Genomic DNA, 23,920 nt, shown 5'->3' on the forward strand with positions numbered 1-23,920 from the left:
CCTTCCCAGGTGATATTTAAAGGAACACGAAACGCATCAACGAGCTCAACTTTCAGTTAGTGTGTACTTTTATTGATACCAGTAACATTTATGTTTGATACATTCACATTTTTTTTTAAATCGTCTCTTCAAGCCTAAATATCGTCGAATTCCGTCCGAACCCGTCCGATGGACTATGTATTTTTGTTTTCTTTTAATTTAATACCTACGAACGCGTGTCCAATCAAATGAGATGATGAAAATTTTAGTATTATTCGATATAATAGCCACTTGTTTTGTCAAAAGTGAGGATTTTAGAATAGGTAATTTTTAAATAAATTAGGTCTTATCTTGTAACCAATTTTCATTAGACAATTCTTTTTTGCCCGTTAGCAAAAACTTAAAGCAAAAGGACAGCACAGTTTTGTTTGTTTGTTTGTTTGAATGTTAACTTAAATAGCACAAACGGCACTTATACTTCCGAACCCTGGGGTGTTCCGGAAGGTAGCGTCCTGGTTTCCTTTAGAACTTATCGAATGAGATGGTGTTCAATTTCAATATATGTATATAGGTATACTTTGTCTAAAAGGATGTCAGGGAAGGGTGGGGGTGCCTTTGTACGGTTGTCTTCTCCTGCCTGTGTAATGACTATTTAGTATTAATGTTCCGTGTAGGTTTGCGGCTGCAACAAGCTAAAAGTTTGTTCGGTTGTTAGTTGACGATACGGTTCCGGTTGAGAACGCTCACCCACACAGCGAAAGAATTTATTCGACATTCCTGTGAAATTGCAAAATAAGAGAAAATTTTGATTTGAGACTTCAGTGCTTCACGGCCATTCAGAAGGCGATCCTTTTGCCATCGTATACGTACACAATGCGAATGGTGTTGGTGAAACCGGAGCCCTGCTTCCAGCCGGTGACGATGACCACCGGGTTGCCCGGCTTCAGGAAGCCACGTTCCTTGCCGAACTCCATACCGTACTGGACGCGAGCATCGACGTCCTTCAGCCAGTCATCCAGGGCGGGTTCTGTGGGAATTGAAGGGGTTATTTAAGGGATGATGGATACTTAAGCGGATAAACTTACGCTCATAGACCACGGGCAGGATGCCTCGGTATAGATGGCACTGACGGCCGGTCTGCGCGAACCGGGTAACGGCAATGATCGGGCAGCGTGGCCGGTACTTGGAGATGAGATGAGCCGACCGGCCGGAGGTAGTGATAACGATGACGGCAGCAGCACGGCTCTTGGCGGCCGCTTCCGAGGCAGCGATCGCAATCGAACAGGCCGTGTCCAGTGGGGTTGGGGTGGTGTTGACCAGATCGTTGAACAGATTGCGATGCCACAGAGCGGCTTCGGCTTCCTTGCAGGTCTTGGCCATGGTCAGAACGCACTCCAGTGGGTACTCGCCCTTGGCAGTTTCACCCGACAACATAACGCAATCGGCTCCATCAATGATGGCGTTGGCAACGTCCGAGATTTCGGCACGGGTCGGGCGTGGCTTCTTGATCATGGACTCGAGCATCTGGGTGGCGCAGATGACTGGCTTTCCGGCGCGGTTGCACCGCGCAATCATCGACTTCTGAGCCAGGAAGACCTTCTCCGCTGGGATTTCAATACCCAAATCACCACGGGCGACCATGATACCGTCCGAAGCAGCAATGATAGAATCCAGATTCTGCATGCCCTGCTGGTTCTCGATCTTCGAGATGATCTTGATGTTCTTGCCCTTATCTCCGAGAATACCTCGGATTTCCTTCAGAGCGGCAGCATTACGGATGAACGAGGCGAAGATCACGTCAACGCCCTGATCAACACCGAACTGCAGATCGGCCTTGTCCTTCTCGGAAACGGCCGGCAGATCGACTGGGACTCCGGGCAAGTTGACGCCCTTGCGCGATCCCAGCATACCGCCGTTCTCAACCTCGCAGGTCAGAGTGTCTCCGCTAATACTTTCAACCACCAGCGAGATCAGACCGTCATCGACGAACACCCGATCGCCCTTCTTGACGACCTTCACAATGTTTACGTAATCGACGTAGACCTTGTCCTTGCTGCCCTTCTCCAGGTGTTCCTTGTCGGTCGTCAGCTGGATGTGATCGCCCTTCTTCAGTTCAACCTCGCCGGTGCCGCTGCCCTCCATCAAACCGGTACGGATCTCCGGACCCTTGGTATCCAGGGCGATCGCCAACGGGAACGGTTTGCCCAGCTTCTTCGAGTAGCTGTCGACGGCTTCGCGGATGTTCTTGATCGTGTTGCCATGGTACTCGTAGGAACCGTGCGAAAAGTTCAACCGGGCAATGTTCATTCCGGTGGCCATCATCTTCTCCAGCATGGCCGGTTCCACCGAGGCCGGCCCGATGGTACAGATGATACCGGACAACCGCACGAATGCCGTCTCCGTGTCAATGTCCAGCGAGCAGATGTGCTCCAGGTGCGAAATCGATTCGGGATTCATCTTGCGACCCTGCGGGGGTGGGGAAAGCGGAACAAACAGCGATTAGAATTGATTTGGGTGGGGGGGATGGAAATTGAGAGATGCTGAAAGAACGAAAACGGTTATTTACGGACGAAGATACCTGCCCGAGAGTTGCGCTCTGAAACGAGGGGAAAAGATTATCGGAAAGGAAAGAATCGCGCGAGGAGGCAGCAGTGGTTGTTTGGCATTGATAGGCACGTCTACGCTTCGTCACGCCAGACTGACTTGAGTGAGAAGGTTATGGAAGAAAGTCATCGGTAGGTCAGTTGAATGGGTAGCCTAGTAGTGCCTTATCGGAAGATTGCAACGTAAGAGGCTGCTTGTTTTGCAACGTATAAATAGTTGCACTATCCTATCGCTGTGACGTAATGTTTTAGAGTGAATTATAGCGCGATAAGGGATAAGGCTGCATGGTGTTGGTTGTGCATAATCTTGAAGTGCGCAGCCGGTAGCCACTATAGAGCGGAACTGCGGATTGTTTTAAGAAGCGCCACCTTGAATATTGTTTTTCCAGCTCATCGCTATGATTTATTTGATTGTTGTTCATATGTGAGCTTTTTGCTATACAATGTATCGAAATTTGGAAAGCAAATTATGGATGTCTGGTTTTATTCTACGCCGTCATCTGGCTCAGACCTAACTAATACTTGTGCAATTCGCAAACGTCAGAGAAGTCTATCCCCCCTATTCTGCGAGTCACGTGACTCTCTCTCTCTCACCGGTGAGGTGACTCTCCATTTGATTTGCATAGAGAGTCACCTCACACGAGGTGACAATTGTCACCTCACCGGTGAGAGAGAGTCACGTGACTCGCAGAATAAGGGGGTATGTCTTGAGCAGCGGCGCCGATTCTAGCCAACAAAGTCCTTGAGCGCTCGACTAAACGACCAATAGACTAGGGTCTGCTAGTTTCACCGAGTTGTATTCATTGGAACCAACTTCAATTTGTTTACGATTTGAGAGTTGTTGAACAGGTAGATTGAGGTTAGGGCGATGCCTCAGTAAGACCTGAGAATTTGATAAGGTAGGGAAGAGCGCTACTTCGTCGTAATCGCCCATTTCCGTTCTATCGACCAGAAATCATCAATAATATCAATGATTTCACCATGCACAAAACAATACTACGTTTGTTCCGATGCGTTAGTTCATTAGCTACGACATAAATCCTATTAGAGCGCATTGTATGCATATTTACGCTCATTGTTCTCAAAACAAAAGAAGAGCTCCTAGCGCATCCCCTTTTTCTCCGTTTATCCGTAGGACGAAGAAAATCTAATGGTGTGTCAATGTGTTTGGACGGAATTGAAACGCGTAGGACGAATTTAGAAGCAAGAAGCAGTGTTAGATTTTTAATAATATCTCAACATTGTTTGACTCTTTATCAAATCCAACGGTACGTATGGAAAGGTGGATAAATTTAGAAGTTATCTTTGATGAAAAAATTCCATGTTTTGTTCAAACGCTTTCCAAAAAGCGTGGTAAAGTGCGGGATGTCCTTAGTAGGACGGAAATTAGATCAAAAACCCTAGGTAAGATTTTTTTATAAGTCATTTCAGAAGACTTCTAGCTAGAAGTCCAGTAAATTATGATGTTGTTTTGAAAAGTCAGGAAAAATTGAAGAAGCTCAGCGAACTTCGTTGAAATTCAGGGAATTTCGTAGAAGCTCAGGGATTATTGTAGAAGAACACTTATTTATTTATTTATTTCGTCAACCGACGTAGACTAGTATAAATACAAGAAAGAAATTTGCTTCGCTCAGATGTTTACGAAAAATCATAGAAAAGGTTTAAAATTTTTCTTGAAGGTTGTAGAAGGTCATAGATGTTCTGAGATCTTGGTCGGATTCAGGTAACTTGAAGAAGCTGATGCAACTTCGTAAAAGTAGAGGAAGTTTTCAAGAAGTAAATACAGTGAACTCCCTATAATTCGATATTGCAGGGACCATCGTGTTATAGAATAACAATTCCATAACAAAGCCATGAAATCAATTTTTACTATGGTTCTATAACTCAATATACTAGCTCGATTTGTGGAGAGTTGACTGTGTAAGGAAACTTTGTAGATGTCCAAGTAATAGTTGAGCAATTTTTCCGCGTCTTAGTAATTTTCGAGATGTGCATCGATTAGCTTGGGACCGAAGAGAGTGCCAGAGCTGAGGCAAATTGAGCACGTTTCTTCTTGACCTGCTGGTCTTAGAGTTACCTGTATGGTATAACGGCACATTAGATCCGGATCGGACGCGTTGCGGCAATGTGACAGCTAAATCTATTGTCTAACTGTCAAATATACGTCAACGCAACGCAAACGGATCTAATGTGGGTGGCCCTTTAACATTTAGCAAATTCATCATTATATGCGATTTGGTCTAAATCTGCACTACTTTACGATTCTATCAGTGCATTGTTACACGACTTCTCTACTACACCCGATAGCGGTGCAAAATTATGCAACCATCATCATCATCACGACCGACGACAGTGCCATTCAACGGCGATAGTAAATCGATCCGTCTTGAAACTGACCGACTAAGACAATAAATTAGCTTCTAATTAGAACTGTCCATCACCACCACCACTCGGTCATATTCCAGAACTCAAAAGCCAACGGCACGATACTTCCTATATATGACCGCCGTCGATTGTCAACAACCGTTGATCAACAGCCTGCTTAGATTATCGCCTTCTTGACAAAATTCGCTTCGCTTGCTTATATAGATTCCATAACAGCGGCCAATTGTTGTTTACAAACAACCGTTCTGCGTGGCGATTACAATTACACAAACGGTGGTAAATTTTATCACAACCGCAATATGTGACTTCATCGTACACGGTTTGATCGGTGCCAGGCAGCACAGATGGTGCTCCCCCCCCCCCCCTCGCCCTACTTCACATTATATCGCACCCTTCATCATTTTAATTTTGGCTTCTTTGGGGCGGCGAATATCTCAGGGGAAAATTATTTTTAGCCATCCACCAAATTGAGTCGGAAACCGACGATTTTCGTTATGTCGCAGCCGTGCTTTTTGTAAATACACACCACATTGCCACTGACTGGCACATAAACACGCAGCCGTCGAGTTGTCCTTGGTCAAGGGCACACGGATCTGACATTTCGATACAAACTCCCTCTTTTCATTCGCTTTCCTCACCCCTACACTACGCCTGCTGCGACGAGACGACGGGAAAAAAAAAAAAAAAAAAATCAATACCAAACCTGCCGCCGACACTGACCTCCCCGAACACAGACATAGCAGATGGCCGTTTTTGGCTAGATAAAGGTAGTTAGTGCCAAATCAATCGGGATTCGCAGGTTATAGGGTTCAGGAAAACTATCGTGCCGCTTCCCATTTCCCTGAACACACACTTGTTGACGTCCGGTCTCGGATGACCTCTTGGCGTACTTGAACGGCTTCGACCTCGCTCCGGGTTGGTTTGGTTAGTCACCAACGAACAAATCACAGTTACACGACACAGATGCGGATGCTGTGACGTTCCTTTCGTCGGTCGAGCAGGAAGGACCTTGCCCTGTCCCTGCTGAGTTCGAGTTCCTCACCTTTGGGTTGACATCGTAATCGGACACCCACACCATCATCCCTGTACGGTGAAAATTACTTATCAGTCGGGTTGCAGAAGAGGAGGAGAATGGGGAGTGATAAGATTGGACTTTTCCAAGAAATCGTACACTGGTTCCGTTGATTCCGGGAAGATTCGGTTCACTTGCTGCAGAGGGATTATCGACGACGACGGTTCGCGACGCAACGGATTTGTGAAAATTTATCAAACGATGATGATTACACAACGGCCAGAACGCGACAATAGACGACCGGTAGCGATGCAGCGCGGAACTTGAATGAAGAGTCCGATTAATCGATAAAATTTTCACCATCAACGGCGAAGACGAGTGGGTTGAGCTTTCCCGAAGGATCAACGCCGAGCCGCGAGCGGAAGCCGAACTCAGTAGGCGGCGGTGGTGACCATGGTGGATGAATGCTCGATAAAAAAGGTTCATTTCGCGTCACTCACGGTCACGTTGCCGGTCGGTGTCTGGTTGTTGTTTTATGTGGATTTTGGATTTTTCGACTCTCGCAGAGGGTGGGTGGAAATTTCGATCTATGGAAGCAGCAGTTAAGTGCGATTTCGGATGTTTACAGGTAAAATCGGTTCTCCTCCTCTTCTCCGATTTTCTTTACGCTGAAGGGGTGGCCATTTGGTGTGGGGGGGTGCAGATTCAAGGCACTTTTTTGTTTTTAAATAATAAAACCAATGGCAATTTGTTTACTGCTGCCAGCGAAAAAATTAGTACTGCTTTGGGGTGGCATTTTCCCGTTTGGTGCTGAGGAAAAATTGTTCATTTCGTTCGCCAAATTACGATGGTGACCGACTGTTGTGAGTTGGGGAGATATAAATAACATTTTTGCCCGAACGGGCAGACACTGTGGTAGTCGAGTTGGGGAAAATTCAAACTTTGTTGATTTTAGCATTGCACCCTTTCAAGTGCAGTTCACTATCCCAGTGTCTGAATCTAGGCGACGATGGTAATGATAGCCATTTACCCCGAGTTTTGACAGCATAGCAGGGCATGCGCTGTAAGGCCGATCGAATGAATTTGTCAGACTTTCTGCGGTGAATTTTCTAATCTTGAGTTTAATCGAAGACAACATATCAAGAAGACTGACCACTTTGCCTGAATCCAAGCGACAGGCACAGTAGCGGTGCGCTCGAGCGCAGGTGGAACAACGTATAGAAAAATGAGCAAATACACAAACCTTTCTTCTGAGGATGGAACCTTTGCTATCCACACGGCGAATGAGAACGACTCAAATTTTAGTTTAGTTCACTCATAATCGCCAAAAGTGCAGGAACTCAGCGATGAGTTAATTTGCCTCATGTTTTCCCAGGTTTTCCAGGATTTTCCAGGGAAAAATTCCCGAATTTGAGAAAAGTAAAGATTGGATTCACTCAGTCTATTGGTACTACTCCGAGACTGAATAAAATTTTCGTCAATTTTCTCATTTTCCAGCAGATTTTTAAGGTTTTCCACAGGAAACCATGGGACAAATTTTACTCATCGCTGAGTTCCTGCACTTTTGGCGATTATGAGTGAACTAAACTCAAATTTGAGTCGTTCTTATTCGCCGTGCAATTTGTTCGTAGCATTTACCTTTAATCGGAAGATGACACGATTGTGTCTGTCTCATACCGGTTGTATGAGAAAATGGAAGAGTTGCCAGTCTTCTTGATATGTTGTCTTCGGTTTAATCAAACCACTAATAAAGGAGCCACTAACTAAAACCCAAAAATAGCATATCAAGAAGACTGACAACTCTACCGGAGCATCCGAAGGACTAATATAGTAGCGCTGCACTTGAGAAAAAATAGAGCATTGAAAAGTGAGCAAATACAGAAACCTTATTCTTCTTTTTCTGGAGGTTTGCATCTTCGTTTTCAAATTCGCTCGGAGGTTTTGCCTTTGAGCGGTTGATGGTTATATTGGGTCGTATACTTAAAAAGTTAAGGCCCGAACACAATGTGGGTGGAAGCGGAAAGTTTGACAGTTGTCATAAATGACATCAAAATGCCTAACCGAAGTCGATTAGTCGACAAGTAGGCTTACTTAGATCGGACTTTTCCGCTGCCGCTGTCATTACGCTTGGGCCTTTATAGTTAACTACAGCTCGAGTAGTCAATACTACATTTTAGTCATTATGGTCTGAACAAGGGGTAGTCACTCTATACACGCATTTTGCGCTAACTTTTTTCTCAGTGTGCCGCAACTGTGTCAACAGTGCCATGACATCGTGATGACTTTTCTTGTTTGTGAAAAATTGCATGTTTGGCAACCCGGTATTTTGACAGCTTGATTGTTTTCATTTGTTACAAATCAAATTCCTTTCCAGAACCGAAAATGGTTTTCAAGTATGTATTCCTCCTCAAATTGTAGCAAATTGTAGCGCGAAGCGCAACGCGTTCAATTTCAACGGTTCCCTCATCCTCACGCTGTTTCCGTTCTGGCGTCAACTGTGGAGGCCTGCTCACTGAACGACGTTTGAGCCGTTTTCCTTCCTTCAGTCGGGTTAGTTCCACCAAAGCGGAAAGTAAGAATAACCGTTCAATAGCTCTGCTAGGAATGTGACACGTGACTACCGAAAGTAGACTGGTGGTATTCACTGGCGTGCTTACTGGAAGTTCCTCACAGTGGCGGTGTCTCCAGCGACAAGAATGCTTTCCCTGATTTGTCGGTCAGTTTGAAGTTTTCATCCTGGTAGCGAGGCTGTGCGACGGCATATAATAGATAGTAGGAACCGAGCATGAAAGCCGCAGTTATGGTGAACAGCTATCGAATTTTCCAACGGAAGCGAACTTCTGAATGTCATCCAAAAACGGGAACAGCGCTAAGTACTCAGTAGCAGTGTACTTTTCTAAAAGTTAAGAATCATATAAGATCATATATAATAAAAGACAATCCTAAACCAAGACAGCCCCAAAGCTTGAGTTATGCGATCCAATTATCTCGAATCATTTCAATCAAAACACCCTGATAGTCTGGTAGTATATCTCAAATCCACAGTCCATATATCCAACACTTCCTGGAGCCTATTTTGGGTCTTTGTGTTTTCAGCAAATACCCTTCAAACTGCGATTTTTGCCCCTGTATCCGCAAACCCTCCTTCTGATGATTCAAGACGCTCTGCTGCTTCTAGATGCTCGCTTATCTCCTGGACCGTACGCTCAGCCTGTCAATGGTCTAATCTCGATGAACATTTCAAATGGTCCTATCTGCTTTGATCGATTCTCTTCATCGACTTTCTCTTTCGTTAATAACTCAGCTGAAAAACCTTTCCCTGTTGTATTTGACGTTTTGGACGCTAGATAAGAACCTACTTTATCAAACTATGTGGTAGAATTAGCGCGAAATCTGTTTGCATAGCAGTGGTAATGAAAAGAATCGATCAAAGCAGATAGGACCATTTGAAATGTTCATCGAGTAATCTTCTTGCACTTGCCACCGTTGGCTCCTCAAAAAAAAATGTACTTATTTTGGGTGTGCGTGAAATATTCCGTGTACACTGCGAAGGTCTGGCTTTAGGATTTCCTTTAGAACCACTTCCCATTGGCCTTTGATATGGTCGTACTAATAATTGACCGGAAATCTTAAGGAAGAAATAGTTGATGAAGTGCAACGCCAAATCCACTTACATATTGTATCCGTTAGCTTTCGGTACCTGTCCTGGAGGTTATCCAACGAATGAAGTATTGTGCGGTTTCGTGGTAGTTGTCTTTTTTTCCTATGGCTGCTTCTTGCTGCTTTGATCGATTCTCTTCATCGACTTTGAAATGTTTATCCACAATGAAAATCACATTATCGAATAGTTGAACAGCTTCAGAATTTTCTTGAAGCAGCAAGTAGAAATAATAAGCAAAGCTCCCAAGGCGAACCAGCCGATGGCTGAAAGGCTTGTGAATGAAATAAATAATAACTAAAGCTTTTAGATCGTTTACATTCTGAGCTTCTGACTTTCAAGAAAATTGATGATGAGAAAGATGTAAATAATGGCTTGACTGACACTTATGCACAGAGGCAGTGCAGTGTTGCCAGGAACTTTAAATATCATGAATAATTATAACCATCGGTGCCAAACAGTACCAATGAGTGTGCCCTGGGGGCAAGACAGCTATCGATCATGAGTAAAACTGAAGTTAATTTTGAGTAACTCTGAGTAACTCACGCTGCTCAATGTCTTATATACACATAGCAACCTGATTGGTATATAGAGTTTAGTGACGTTTAACGCACGCACACTAGCGGGAGCAACACCGTGTAAAGTTGTTTATTATTTTCCTCTGGCTAACCTAAAAAATGTATGAAAGTAGATCTGCCAAAATGAGTTTGACATCGATTTGTTATGTATTTTCCTCGGATATTCACTAACACACTCTCACATATCGCACCAATACAACCGAACGTGAAAATCTCTATTGAAAATAATGTTTAAACCGATGCTGTCAAGCAAAGTAAGTTGGCGTGTTTTCTTGGAATTTCTGTATAGGGACTTTTGGGTTGATTCGATAGGTTCGGATTAGACTAAAATAATTCAATACATTCAATTCTTAGAGCAATACAGTTTGTAGCACTGCTGCCATCTCTCCTGTTAGTGTTGAATTCAATCTTCTGTAATTTTTTTAATTGGACCGCTAAAATGCCTTAAATAGTCGTTTTTTTATTTATTCAATTTCTGATATTTATTCATAATTAAATACATCCAGTTTAACTTCATAATTGCTTGTTTTAATAAACTTTAATTAATTGCTAGAGGCAATACATCTGGCAACGCTTTTTCAATGATACATTTACGATTGCTGGCAAAGCGCTAAAGTTGAAGTGGGTTTCTTTCGCTGGCGAAGCTGGCCAAATCTGGCCTAGAATCAGCAGCTACATAATATGCCACAATCAGCAGTCAAGGACCAATTCTATTGACCACGAAGGAAGCTTAAATCTCAGGTTGTACCTCAGGTAACCAAAAAGGAGCATTCTCCTTTTGGAACGGGTAACTCCCGTCACTCCTGTATCGTCCTAGGCCGTGTCAATCCTCACCAATGAGGGAAGGCGCCTGAATGGCATCCAAGCCACACACGAACGACAAGCCCCGTAAAACCGACGTGTAGTCAAACCACCACAGTAGCATTTCGTTTGTCCGCAATTCGATTTCTAAACGCACGATTCGATCTGTCAAATGAGCAAACAGATGCTGCAAACGAAATATGCTGTCAGACGATATTTCTTTGATCAGAAAATCGAGACTACTTTGATCAATTTTGAGTAAATATGAGTAACTCAAATTTACTCGCTGCAAATATATTTACTCTGAGTGCAGCTGTCTTGCCCCCAGAGTGTGCCCAACTGTGTTTTTGGCACATTGTGCGGAGTGACCTTCCCCTTGGGTTTGAACAGTGTTGGCAAAATATAAAAAAAATCAAATCTCACCAACGGATTTTCCTAGACAAAAATCAACAAGCAAACAACTGCGGTTGATTTTGCAAGCTGTGATTTCGCAGCTCGGAATATCAAGCTAACAAAACTCACCAAACTGTGGTGAGATTGAGTTTAAGGATTTTTGCTTTACACCCGAATGCAACCGAAACTTCCATAACGGCTTGCAGCAGTCCCTTCGCGTCTGCCATCGGTAAAAATTAAAAAGAGATAGCAAACTATGCTTTCTCTTTCCAAGAAAACGATGTGCAATGGAATCATTTTTGTGTCGAGTAAACTCTCAGCTTGATTTTTGCACGTTGTGAATAGTCTCGCAATATCGTAAGAGCTTGTAAAATCAATATCAAGCATGATATTTTGTTCCAATATCACGCGTGATATTGCGAGCGCATGAGAGCGGAAAAATATCAATTGATTTCTGATTTTGCCAACACTGGGTCTGAATAAAAATGACATTATCTTACTAAATGATTCGAAAATGCGCAGTCGAGTGAAGAAGTCTGCACATTGTAGACGAAATACGCGTATATGTCAAGGATAAGCAAATAAGGTAGTAGATTTAAATGGAAATTACTAATCCTTCTCTCTCTCTCTCTTTATACAGGTATTCCACTAAGACTTCCACATTCATCAGGATTCAAAAATGCTGCATACAACTAGATTTTAAAATTTTGGATAAGTCGCTAAAGACGGACGTGGCAGGGTAAGATGGACACTAGCTGGTTTAAATCAAAATATATTTTGTGAATAAATTTAGCGCTGCATTCAAACCAGGAGATGAAAGTATAGAGTTGATAGTTCCGTTAGAGTAAGGCAGTGTGAAAATTGTATTTAGAGAGTAAAAAGCCAGCAAGGACAACTTTTTAGGAAGGTACAGATCGGTTTGATAATCTATCTTTACCAAACTCCCCCGTTGGAGAGGGATGCTTCAAACAGAATAATGTTTTGTCAACTGTGTTCAAAGTTATTAGCAAATGAGCAGGTCGTGACCAAAACTGTGTATGCCAAGCATGTTTATACAGTTAACTACAGTTCCAGTAGTCAATACTACATTCTAGTCATTATGGTCTGACTAAAAATGACATCACTTTACCAAATGATTCGAAAATGCTACATACTACTAGATTTTGAGATTTTGGAAAAGTCGCTAAAGACGGGCGTGGTTTAAATCAAAATATCTTTTGTGAATAAATTTAGCACTGCAAAAAAACCACTGGTGTTCTCGTGGCAGTTCGTTCCGGGTTAAAGGCGAGAGCTATTGAAAACGTCCTGTGGAACTGTGTGGAACAAGTTTGAGTGGCCGTAGAACTGAGCGATCGCACACTGTACCTATGTGCGGTGTATATTGCACCTGACCGGGTTCGTGACAACGAACTTATCGATACCCATTGTCGGTCCGTTTTCACCATAATGGAGAGTGCGACACCAATTGATGAGATAATCGTTCTGGGTGACTTCAATCTACCCGGCGTTTCCTGGAAACCATCTCACAGCGGCTTTCTCTACCCAGACCCTGTACACTCTGTATTTCATACAGGATCAGTTAGCCTTCTCGACTGCTATAGTACAGCAACACTATCTCAAATAAACCACGTAGTCAACGAAAACAACCGTAGCCTGGACCTCTGCTTCGTTAGCGTTCAGGACACCGCTCCTTTCATCTCCACGGCACCTTCTCCACGAGTAAAGAAAGTACATCATCACCCTCCCTTGGTTGTCACTGTTGCTGACAATCACGATCGTGTCTTTGACGACATTTCCACGACCGTGTCATACGATTTCCCGAAAGCCGATCACCGTAGTATTGTCAACGTGCTATCTAGTATAGATTGGAAGAGCATCCTCGATTCCGATAATGTTGAAACCGCTGCGCAAACATTTTCACATGTCTTGGCTTATGTCATTGACAGGCACGTTCCGAAAAGAGTTCACCGTAAAATTTCTCATCCTCCCTGGCAGACCAGTGAACTGCGTAGGTTGAAGTCGACCAAGAGAGCCGCATTAAGAAAATTCACTAAGTATCGTACGCTTTCGCTGAAACGTCACTACGTTAGGCTCAATTATGAGTTCAAGCGAGTTAGCCGTCGATGCTATTCGCGATATCAACGAGGGATTCAGAGGAAACTCAAGTCGCACCCGAAGTCATTCTGGAATTACGTAAATGAGCAGCGCAAGGAATCCGGCCTACCTTCTTCAATGGTGTTGAATGGAGCAGTTGCTTCCACTCCTCAGCAGATCTGTCGCTTGTTTTCTGAGAAGTTCGCCAGTGTTTTCACGAATGAGAGATTAACTGACGAACACGTTACCCTAGCAGCTAGTAATGTTCCACTGTACGGTCAAACACTGGGTGCGATGGGTGTCAACGTCGAGATGATTTCCACTGCGTTCCATCCGTATTCCTGAAAAAGCATATCGCCAGCTTGCTGATGCCCATGCTTCACCTATTTCGATTGTCCATCTCGAGTGGTACATTTCCATCTTGTTGGAAATTCGCACATATGTTTCCTATCCACAAAAAGGGCAGCAAACGGGATGTGGACAATTGTCGTGGAATTACGTCGTTGAGTGCAGTTTCGAAGTTATTCGAGTTAGTCATCATGGAGCCTCTACTCTCTCATTGTAAGTATCTAAGTGGTTATAAACACGGCTTCACTTCCGGTCGTTCTACTTCCACAAATCTGCTGTGTTTGACATCGTATCTTACGGAAAGCATGGCAGAGAGGACTCAAACAGACGTCATATACACCGACTTGTCAGCTGCCTTCGATAAGCTAAACCATGCCATCGCGATTGCCAAGTTGCATAGACTTGGGGTCAGCGGCAACCTCCTGCGATGGTTTCGTTCATATCTCACTGATCGGCAACTGATGGTTGCCATTGGTGACAACCGGTCCAATATCTATCTAGCTACGTCAGGAATACCTCAAGGAAGTCACCTGGGACCTTTGATTTTCTTACTCTACTTCAATGACGTGAACTTGGTCATCGAAGGCCCACGACTATCGTATGCAGACGATGTTAAAATCTACCTACGAATCCGCTCGATTAATGACTGTCACTTCCTTCAACGTCAGTTCGAAGCCTTTGCCAGCTGGTGTAATTTGAACCGAATGGTGGTTAACCCCACTAAGTGTTCAGTGATTACTTTTACTCGGAAGAAAGAACCAATCACATTTGAATACAAACTTATCGGCACTGTAATCGACCGTGTGAACCATGTGAAAGATCTGGGTGTTATTCTGGATTCTCAACTTACGTACAAGCAGCACATCTCGTACGTTGTCGACAAGGCGTCTAGGACATTGGGATTTATCTTCAGGATAGCAAAGAATTTCTCCGATATCTACTGTTTGAAGTCGCTGTACTGTTCCTTGGTGCGATCCATTCTGGAATATTGTTCTGTGGTCTGGAGTCCAAACTACAACAATGGTGCTGAGCCAGTTGAGTCCGTTCAACGCCGTTTTCTTCGATTCGCTCTGCGGAAGCTGCCTTGGAGAGACCCATTTCATCTGCCCAGTTATGAAAGTCGTTGCCATCTAATTGATCTGGAGCCTCTCCGAACTAAAAGAGACACCTCTAGGGCCCTGTTCATTGCGGACACTTTACAAGGTAGAATTGATTGCAGTGCAATCTTGGGGCAAGTCAACATTAACGTCCAACCCCGTGCGTTGTGAGCATGTCGGAAGTATCATGATCGAGTTTGGTGAACTTGCCAGATGTTTCCTGAACTTGTTGGAAGGTCTGTGAAGTAGTCCTGAAATTACGCGAACTTGTTGGAAGTTCCTTGTACTTGACGGAAGTTCTGTGAGCAAGTCGGAAGTTGTGTGAATTTGCCAGAAGTTTTCTGAAATTTTTGGAAGGTCTATGAAGTGGTCTGAAATTATGTGAACTTGTCGTAAATTTCGTGAATTTATAGGAAGTTCCGGGTTTTATCGGAAGTTTCGTGAACTAGTCGGGAGTCGCTTGTATTTGTCGAAAGTTCTGCGAGGATGTCGGAAGTACCGTGATTGAGTCGGAAGTTCCGTGATCTTGTTGGATGTTCCGTGAAATTGTCGGAAGATCTGTGAACTTGTCGGAAGTCCCTTGTACATGCCAGATGTTTTCGGAACTTTTTGGAAGGCCTTTGAAGTAGTCTGAAATTATTTGAACTTGTCGGAAGTTTCGTGAATTTATAGGAAGTTCCGGGTTTTGTCGGAAATTTCGTGAACTAGTTGGGAGTCGCTTGCACTTGTCGGAAGTAATGCGAGAATGTCGGAAGTACCGTGATTGAGTCGTAAGTTCCGTGAACTTGTCGAAAGTTTCGTCAACTTGTTGAAAGTTTAATGAGCTTGTCGGAAGATCCGTGAACTTGTCAGAAGTTCAATGATCTTGTCGGAAGTTCCAGAATTTTGTTAGAAGTTTCGTTAACTAGCCGGAGGTCGCTTGTACTCGTCGGAAGTTCCGTGGACATGTCGGAAGTACCGTCATCGAGTCGGAAGCAGTCTTGCAAGCGGTCACGGTAATCGACACATTTTCTGTGATAATTGACTGCCTTTGTCTCCGACACTTGCAAAACAAACTATCATAGTACAGTACCAAACTAAAATGTCGTATGATAGGCTCTGTCATTCGACACCGTCGCCGAAGACCGTCACGAATGTATGTATTTTAGTTTTTCTCATAATAAAAGCTGCTGATGGTGTGCTTGTGTGAATTCTGAAAATAGCAAGCAATGATGTCCTAGTAATAATATTTCTGATCAGAAATGGTTTGATTTACACCAAATTGAGGAATTACAACGAAATCACACATGTCATATAATAGCTATTTTGATAATTTTCTTTTAGCTCGAATGTTGTGTGAGAGAGACGACGGTAGAGCATGAGTGTTCGAATACAAACAGACTGTCGCGGACGACAACGAAGCGAGTGTAGTAAAAAACGTCAACTGTTCCAACCCCTGGTCGGAAGTTCCGCAAACTTGTTGAAAGTTTCGTAAACCAAACAGAAGTTCCGTAATCTTTTTTGAAATTCAGTAAACTTGAAGGAAATTTCGTGAACTTTTCGATAGTTTCGCGAACTTTAATAATGTTCACCAAACTTCTAAGAAGTGTAAACTTTTCGGAAGTTCCGTGAACTTGTCTAATATGTTAAGAATTGTTTCAGAAGCTGCGTTAACTTGTTTAAAATAAAACGGACTCTGCGCCAGGCCAAATAACGCAGACTCGAGCTTCTCAGATTTGCATGAAACTTGCTATAATTGTATTTAATGGTCAATCATTCACATTTCAGCTTAACTTCGGCCATTTTGAATGTCGCAAAACAAAAATCAAAATGGCATAATCGATATTTTTCAACAAATGAAACAAACGAAAACTTCACTTCCAATCGAGAAATGACAAGGCAGAGCAGATCTACTCCCAACTTAATTTCTGGAAGAAGTTTTGGAAGTTATGAGGGACTTCAGGCAACTTCCAGTTCTAAGGGTATTTCAGGAAATTTTCGAAGGAACGACTCGAAAGGTCCGTGGGACCTAAAGGGAACTTCAGCGAAGTTCCGATGAACTTCAGTGACGTCCCGAGCGAGCATTAGACAATTCCCAAGGGAACTCCAGCGATGTTCCGAGGAAACTTCAGAATTGATCCGAGGAAAGATGGGAGGGGGCATATTTTAGAGATGTTCCGAGTTTCACATTTTTTGTCAATGTTTTTTTTACCAGCGACATCTGTTGCCAAAATCAACCACGCTGTTAATCTATTCCTCTACACGGTAGGAAAACAGTATCCTAAAAGTAAGTTCTTTTCACTCATCTCGGCACTATAGCACCGACAAATCGACATAAAACTTAAACTTAACTTTCGCTCGAAAATCTATAACGGCCGATTCAAATGTTCAGCGATCGTATCTGTCAAAACCATAGCAACTTTTCATCCAGATAAAAATAACTTGTCCGGAATAGATCAGACACGAACAAATCCATAAATTTTGCACTCGTTTTCTTGGCTTAGATAAACGTTTTCCGCGAACACGGAGACAGATGTCGGTAGTGTGCTTGGAGCAGAAATTTCGTGGTTATTTTCTATGATTGTTCATGTCGGTTTGTCGGTGACTATAGTCGAAGACATCATATCAAGAAGACTGGCAACTTTGCCAGAATCCAAGCGACAGATACAATAGCGCTGCGCTTGAGTGAAGGTGGAAGCAACGCAGAGAAAAATGAGCAAATACACAAACCTTGCTTCTGAGGATGTAATCTTTGCTATCAAATTCGTTCGAAGCATTTACCTTTGAGTGGCAGATGAAGCGATTGTACCAACAATCAATACGAAACTAATGATTTTAAATTGGCTCACTACTTGACTAGCCTATTGGTCCCAAGCAAACGATTAACGTATCCCAATCTAGTCGAAATTCTAGTACTACGCAATGTTTGTTTTGATTCGCTATGAAAGTTTGACAGATAAAATGAGGGGTTATTGGTTTTTCCTATGTTTCGAGGGGTGAATCAATTAGCTTGGGACCGAAGAGAGTACCAGAGCTGAGCCAAAAAGTTGAGCACGTATCTTTGGTACCTTCTAGTCTTAGAGTTACCTCTATGGTGGTACTATCTTCGGTCCCAAGCTAATCGATTCACCCCTCGAAACATAGAAAAATCCACGAATCCCTCATTTTATCTGTCAAACTTTCATAGCGAATCAAAACAATCATTGTGTAGTAGTAGAATTTCGACTAGAATGGGATACGTCAATCGATTTGCTTGGGACCAATAGGCTAGTCAAGTAGTGAGCCAATTTAAAATCGATAGTTTCGTATTGATTCTTGATTGTACCTGTCTCATAGTGTTCGTACGAGAAAATGGAAGAGTTGCCAGTCTTCTTGATTTGTTGCCTTCAGGCACAGGAGCCCCCAAAAGCAGGTAAAGCGGGTCAAAGTAGTTTTCATTTACTTGTGTACAATTCGTATGGAATTTTCAACTTGCTTTCTACCCAAAAGTAAGTAAGTTGTACTCAAAAGTAGGTTGGGTGGTTTTGCTCCTCCGTTTTTGACAACATTAGAAGGAGAAAAGGTTACAAGCTAGTCAAAAGAAGGTAAAGGTGAACTGGTCGTTGGGTACTCTTTTCTTATCGTGTAGAGTCGGTGTAGAAGAGGCATGCCAAGGCTGTGTTCGATTTCGTGAATTTTCCGAGGGGGGCGACTCTATCTACGATGCAGGAAATATTGTGTTTTGCTGTGGCTAGCTGCGCGTACGCTGAGTAGATTGAAAGAAGATTTATCACGATTTTGAAGATTTCCTGCAAAAAGATGATGCGCGATGCAAGTAGATGCGAGAAATTAAAGAAGATTTTTCGAAGATTTATTCGCTAGTGTGAGATTTTTTTAGCATCTAGAATTGAGATTAAGATGTGTCGCCCCCCTCGGAATTTTCACTTAAATTTGACAGATGAAAAAATGTCAAATAAACCTGTTATTGTATCAGACTTATTTCTGACAGACCAGGAATAAATTTTGACCAACATCTTCTTGAAAATCAGACGATCAACATCAGAGGGATTTTCGAACATTATAATTTATATTTGAAATGTCAAATTTAAGTGAGAATTCAACACAGCCAAGATTTAAGCCAAGACTGTGTCCCATTTGGTGAATTTTCACTTAAATTTAAACGATGGATTTTTTAAAAATAAACCTCTTTTGTTCCAGAATTATTTCTGACAAAAAGGAATCATTTTTGATAGACACCTTCTCGAAAATTGGTCGATCAACAACAGATGGATTTTCGAACATCTTAAATTATTTTCGAAGCGTAAAATTTAAGTGAAAATTTACCAAGGCTGTGTTCCATTTGGAAAATCTTCAAATAAACCTGATATTGTACCAGACTTATTACTGACATACTTCTTCTTCTTCTTATTTTCCTTTATTTAACGTCGGTCTCTGTTCCGCAATCTAGTGCCAATCACCGACGGACATCGATTGCCATCCATTGACGGCAACCGAATGTGCAGGAAGGCAGCTTCTACACCTGCGTAGGATATCGCACCCATTCACAACACACATGGGCCGGGACCAACGGTTTTACTTCCCTTCCGAAGGAAGACGTGACCAGAGATTTTTATGCCTCAGAAAAATCCCACCGACCTCGGGGTGTTAGAAAGCAGCCACGCTTACCACTACACCAACGGCGCCGGCATTACTGACAAACCAGGAATCAATTTTGACAAACACCTTCTCGAAAATCGGCTGATCAACAACAGATGGATTTTCGAACATCTTAATTTATTTCTGAAGTGTCAAATTTAAGTGAAAATTCAACCAAGACTGTGTTAAATTTGAAAAAAAAAAATCACTTAAATTTGAATCTTCACTTCGAAAATAAATTAAGATGTTCAAAAATCCCTCTGTTGTTGATCAGCCGATTTTCGGGAAAGCGCCTGTCAGAAACAGAGGTTGAAACTGTTGACGTTTTTTACGACACTCGCTTCGTTGTCATGCGCGACAGTCTGTTTTTATTCGTACTCTCATGCTCTACCGTCGTCTCTCTCACACAACACAACCGGTAGAATAACATTCGAGCAAAAAGAAAATGATCAAATAACTATCATATGATATGAGTGATTTTGTTGTAATTCCTCAGTTTGGTGTAAATTAAACCATTTCTGATCAGAAATGTTATTCCTAGGACATCATTGCTTGATTTTTTTCAGAATTCACACAAGCACAACATCAGCAGCTCTTATAATGAGAGAAACTAAAATACATACATTCGTGACGGTCTTCGGCGACAGTGTCGTATGACAAAGCCTGTCAAATGACATTTGAGTTTTGTACTGTACTATGATAGCTTGTTTTGCAAGTGTCGGAGGCAAAGGCAGTCGATTATCACAGAAAATGTGTCGACTACCGTGACCGCTTACAAGACTGGTCAGAAATAAGTCTGCTTCTGCTGGAATAGCAGGTTTATTTCTACAGGGGCAACCAAAATTAGATAAGTTTGCATTGCGTTGACGTAAATTTGACAGTTAGACACAATAGATTTAGCTGTCACTTTGCCGCAACGCGTCCGATCCGGATCTAATGTGCGTGGGCCTTAAGATAAGAGGTGACTAAAGAGCCTGAATTTATAAAGAGACGACATCTTATCCATTTGACAGGTCTTCTGCTCGATTGGAATGACTTTTCCTATGACTTTGACAGATAATCGATTGTTCCAATTTTGACATGTCGTCTCTTTATAAATTCAGGCTCTTTAGAGGTGACTATACGAGGGCAAAAATGCAATAAGGTACAGAGAGAGGTGAAGCAGATCGTACAATATGGTTGTATTAGTAATCCAAAATATCAACGTAAACGCAATTAGTGACGTCACTAATTGCATGTATCGTACAGGGGTTTTACGCACACAACTTAACCGACTGCTTCACCTCGGTAATCCAGCTCATTGGCAAAAATGAACCACTTTTCTGTCAAACGTGAACCAGCTCGCGATTGGCTGATTTGATGTCCGTAAGATAGAGATAGAGATAATCTATCTTCTATCTATCTATCTACCTATATATATAAAAATGAATTTCTGTCTGTCTGTCTGACCCTTATAGACTCGGAAACTACCGAACCGATTGGCGTGAAAATTTGTATACAGGGTTTTTTGGGGCCGTGGAAGGTTCTTATGATGGTTCGAGACCCCTCCCCCTTCTGTAAGGGGGGGCTCCCATACAAATGAAACAGAAATTTCTGCATAACTCGAGAACTAATCAAGCAAATGGAACCAAATTAGGCATGTGGGGGCGAGTGTGGGGGTATAAGGAGATAATCATAGGGGGTAGCCCCTTAGATAATAGGGGGGCTACGTACAATATAGCATGCTTTTATTTTAAATCGGCGCATAAACTCAAGCTAATATTGAATCCCGAGCAAGACCGGGCACACTCAGCTAGTCATAAAGATAGAGATAGAAATTAAAGAGTAAGAAGCCAATTGTCACCTCTTCCTCTTAGGTTTGTTTGAATACATTTCATCCGTCAAATTTAAGTGAAAATTTACCAAATGGAACACAGCCCAAATCTACCTATTTAACTGTCAAAGTGTCAAGCCAGCCTCCTACAGTGCAGAGTAAACAAACATTGCAATGCTATGAAAGCTCCACGAAAGGTATTGCAATAAATATAAAATATAATCTATGTAATGATCATAAACACGCAATGAGCTCTAAATTGTCATGGGATGTGTTTGGTAATGATCAGTAATGAGAATTTGCAATATTTATTGTTGAGATAATTCGAAAAAAAATCCGAGGGGGGCGACACATCTAAATCTCAAGTCTAGATGCTCAACAAATCTCCCACTAGCGAATCAATCTTAGAAAAATCTTCTTTCATTTCTCGCATCTACTTGCATCGCGCATAATCTGTTTTGCAGGTAATCTTCAGAATCGTCGTCAATCTTCTTTCTATCTACTCAGCTGGCACACAGCTAGCCACAGCAAAACACAATCTTTCCTGCATCGTAGATAGAGTCGTCCCCCTCGAAAAAACCAACCTTTCTCACTAGAAGTCATTTGAAGTTGATTTTCCAAGTGAAAGGGAAGGGAATCTTTCGAAAGCCGTGATGCAAGTTCCACTGTTTTTCTCAAAATCGAGTGACAAATTTTCCAGTTGCACAAAAGAAAAACTAGAGAGTCAACGACCTATGTTAGTTCGCTCCGGTCACACATCGCTGAACATCAACCCCGAAAAGCACCAACTTTTAGCACGCGCTCATCGCAGTCATGACCTCATCACATCTTCCACAGACTGTTTCCAGTACGGTGCATCCGTAAAAAAAATCACCGCCAGAAACCACTAATGTACCTAGCTGTAGGTAGCTAAAAGAAAACCCTGGAAAATAACCGGTCCATTCATTTCACTTTCTGGTCTTCTTTGCGTCATAAATCAATGGCTGCCCCTCGGTTGAGACCAACCGTCTGGTTTCGGGAATCATATGATCGCCGCACCGTGCTGTGGATCGCCATGCGCGTTATTTTAAGTTGATTCACCAACATCAATTCCCAAAAACAGCTGGAACGTACGTTTTTACACGAACTGCCGTCGCCACTGTATTGGTGTAGCACTGCGGACACTCTCAACGCACAACCGGCATTCTGCTCGGAATAGGTTCAATATATTGTAGTTAGGTAGTGCTGTATCTCATAACAGTTGAAAACTTTTCGACAACAATCGACGAGATATGTCCAAAGGGTGACCATGTGATTGTTCGATATCATTTTTTGTTCAAGGTTACATTCATGGTCACAGTAAAATATAGTAGGTAATACTCGTCGAATCACGGAGACGCCAGATGACATTCAAGTAACCTTTGCAAAGGCAGAAAATTTCGGCTGCACGCGCATCGAATTATCCAATTGTCAGAGTTTCCCCCAAAGTTTGTGAACAGGCGCACAGCCCAGGGTGGAAATTTCCATCGTTTGCTGCAAATTACCTCTGCCATTGTTGGTTAGGAGTTCCGGCTGTTGCGTTCACTGGCTGGAATCAATCAAACTAAATCCACTGAATAAAGGAACTTTAAAGCCTTTTGCACAGTCAGCAGTTTCACACCGCAGTCGACAGTTTTTCTTTTTCCGAACACGCACTCGTCGAATCTTTCTATCTAAGGATAGGTATACGTTAGTGGAACTCTGCGATACAACTAAAGTGAATATTCTGACGACTGGCGGGCAGAGCCGGGTCGGTATCCACCACAGCGCTCTCTGGATGATGCATGGATGAGCAGCGGACGGGAGAGGAGCGTAGCAAGCCGGGAATGTCACGCAGTTGGTCGGTCGCTGGGGAGATACGGTCACTCGACGGCGCTGCACGTGAGCTAGTGAACTCTCCGGTTTAAGGCACTCACTCTCACCAATTCAACTTTGATGATGTTTGAGACGGTTTTGTATAAAAATAGTTTGATTTGTAAACAATTTTTTTAATGAGATTTGCGTACTGTTTATCAGTACACAAAATAGCTGTTTGAGTTGAGGTAGATTGTAAAACAAGATAAGCGATTGTGACAATAACAAAAACAATGACAACTGTCATACACCCAACCGGAAAAGGTGAGAGTCTAATACAGATTTACATGCTTTTGTTTCACCGGATTAACAGATTCTGTAATGTGGTCGTCGGAAGGTGTTTTTTTTTTAATTTTGTAATTTTTATAGCTAAATATTTGAACAAATTTTGTTTTCCCAAATGCACAAAGAAAATCATCTCACTTAGGTTTTGTACGAAAATATACACTCTTAAAAAAGTTGCTTGTACGCTACAGAGTCCATTATAAGATCTGGCATTACATTAAATGTAATGTAAATTGTAATAAATCATGTAGAGGAGGTAAGAAATCCACCCTTGCACATAGACAAACAGACATAACTCTTAGAAGAAAATTCTTCAAAAAATATCGTCAAGCGTATTTTGCATGCGCACTAGCACCATCTATCATCCACATTCCCAAGCATTGTTTTG

The 23,920-nt window shown here is 42.5% G+C and overlaps 1 protein-coding gene across 2 annotated transcripts; it reads right to left on the reverse strand.

Annotated features, from left to right (window-relative positions):
• Window positions 1–45: 45 nt before the first annotated feature.
• On the reverse strand, window positions 46–23,040 carry LOC135707920 (pyruvate kinase-like). 2 transcript variants are annotated; one of them, XM_065229838.1, is made up of 5 exons: window positions 6,139–6,316; window positions 6,010–6,050; window positions 1,065–2,445; window positions 850–1,006; window positions 46–756 (listed from the first exon to the last, which is right to left on the reverse strand). In XM_065229838.1, exons 2-5 carry the CDS (start codon window positions 6,046–6,048, stop codon window positions 744–746), a joined length of 1,590 nt encoding a protein of 529 aa, XP_065085910.1. In that variant the 5' UTR covers window positions 6,049–6,050; window positions 6,139–6,316; the 3' UTR covers window positions 46–743. The 2 variants fall into 2 exon arrangements, with proteins under 2 accessions (XP_065085910.1, XP_065085912.1); XM_065229840.1 differs by lacking the exons at window positions 6,010–6,050; window positions 6,139–6,316 and adding an exon at window positions 22,899–23,040.
• Window positions 23,041–23,920: the final 880 nt, after the last annotated feature.

Source organism: Ochlerotatus camptorhynchus, unplaced genomic scaffold (genome assembly GCF_037179485.1).
Source record: "Ochlerotatus camptorhynchus isolate MF236.1 unplaced genomic scaffold, CSIRO-AGI_Acam_v1.1 ptg000323l, whole genome shotgun sequence".
Taxonomy (NCBI): Eukaryota; Metazoa; Arthropoda; class Insecta; order Diptera; family Culicidae; genus Ochlerotatus; species Ochlerotatus camptorhynchus.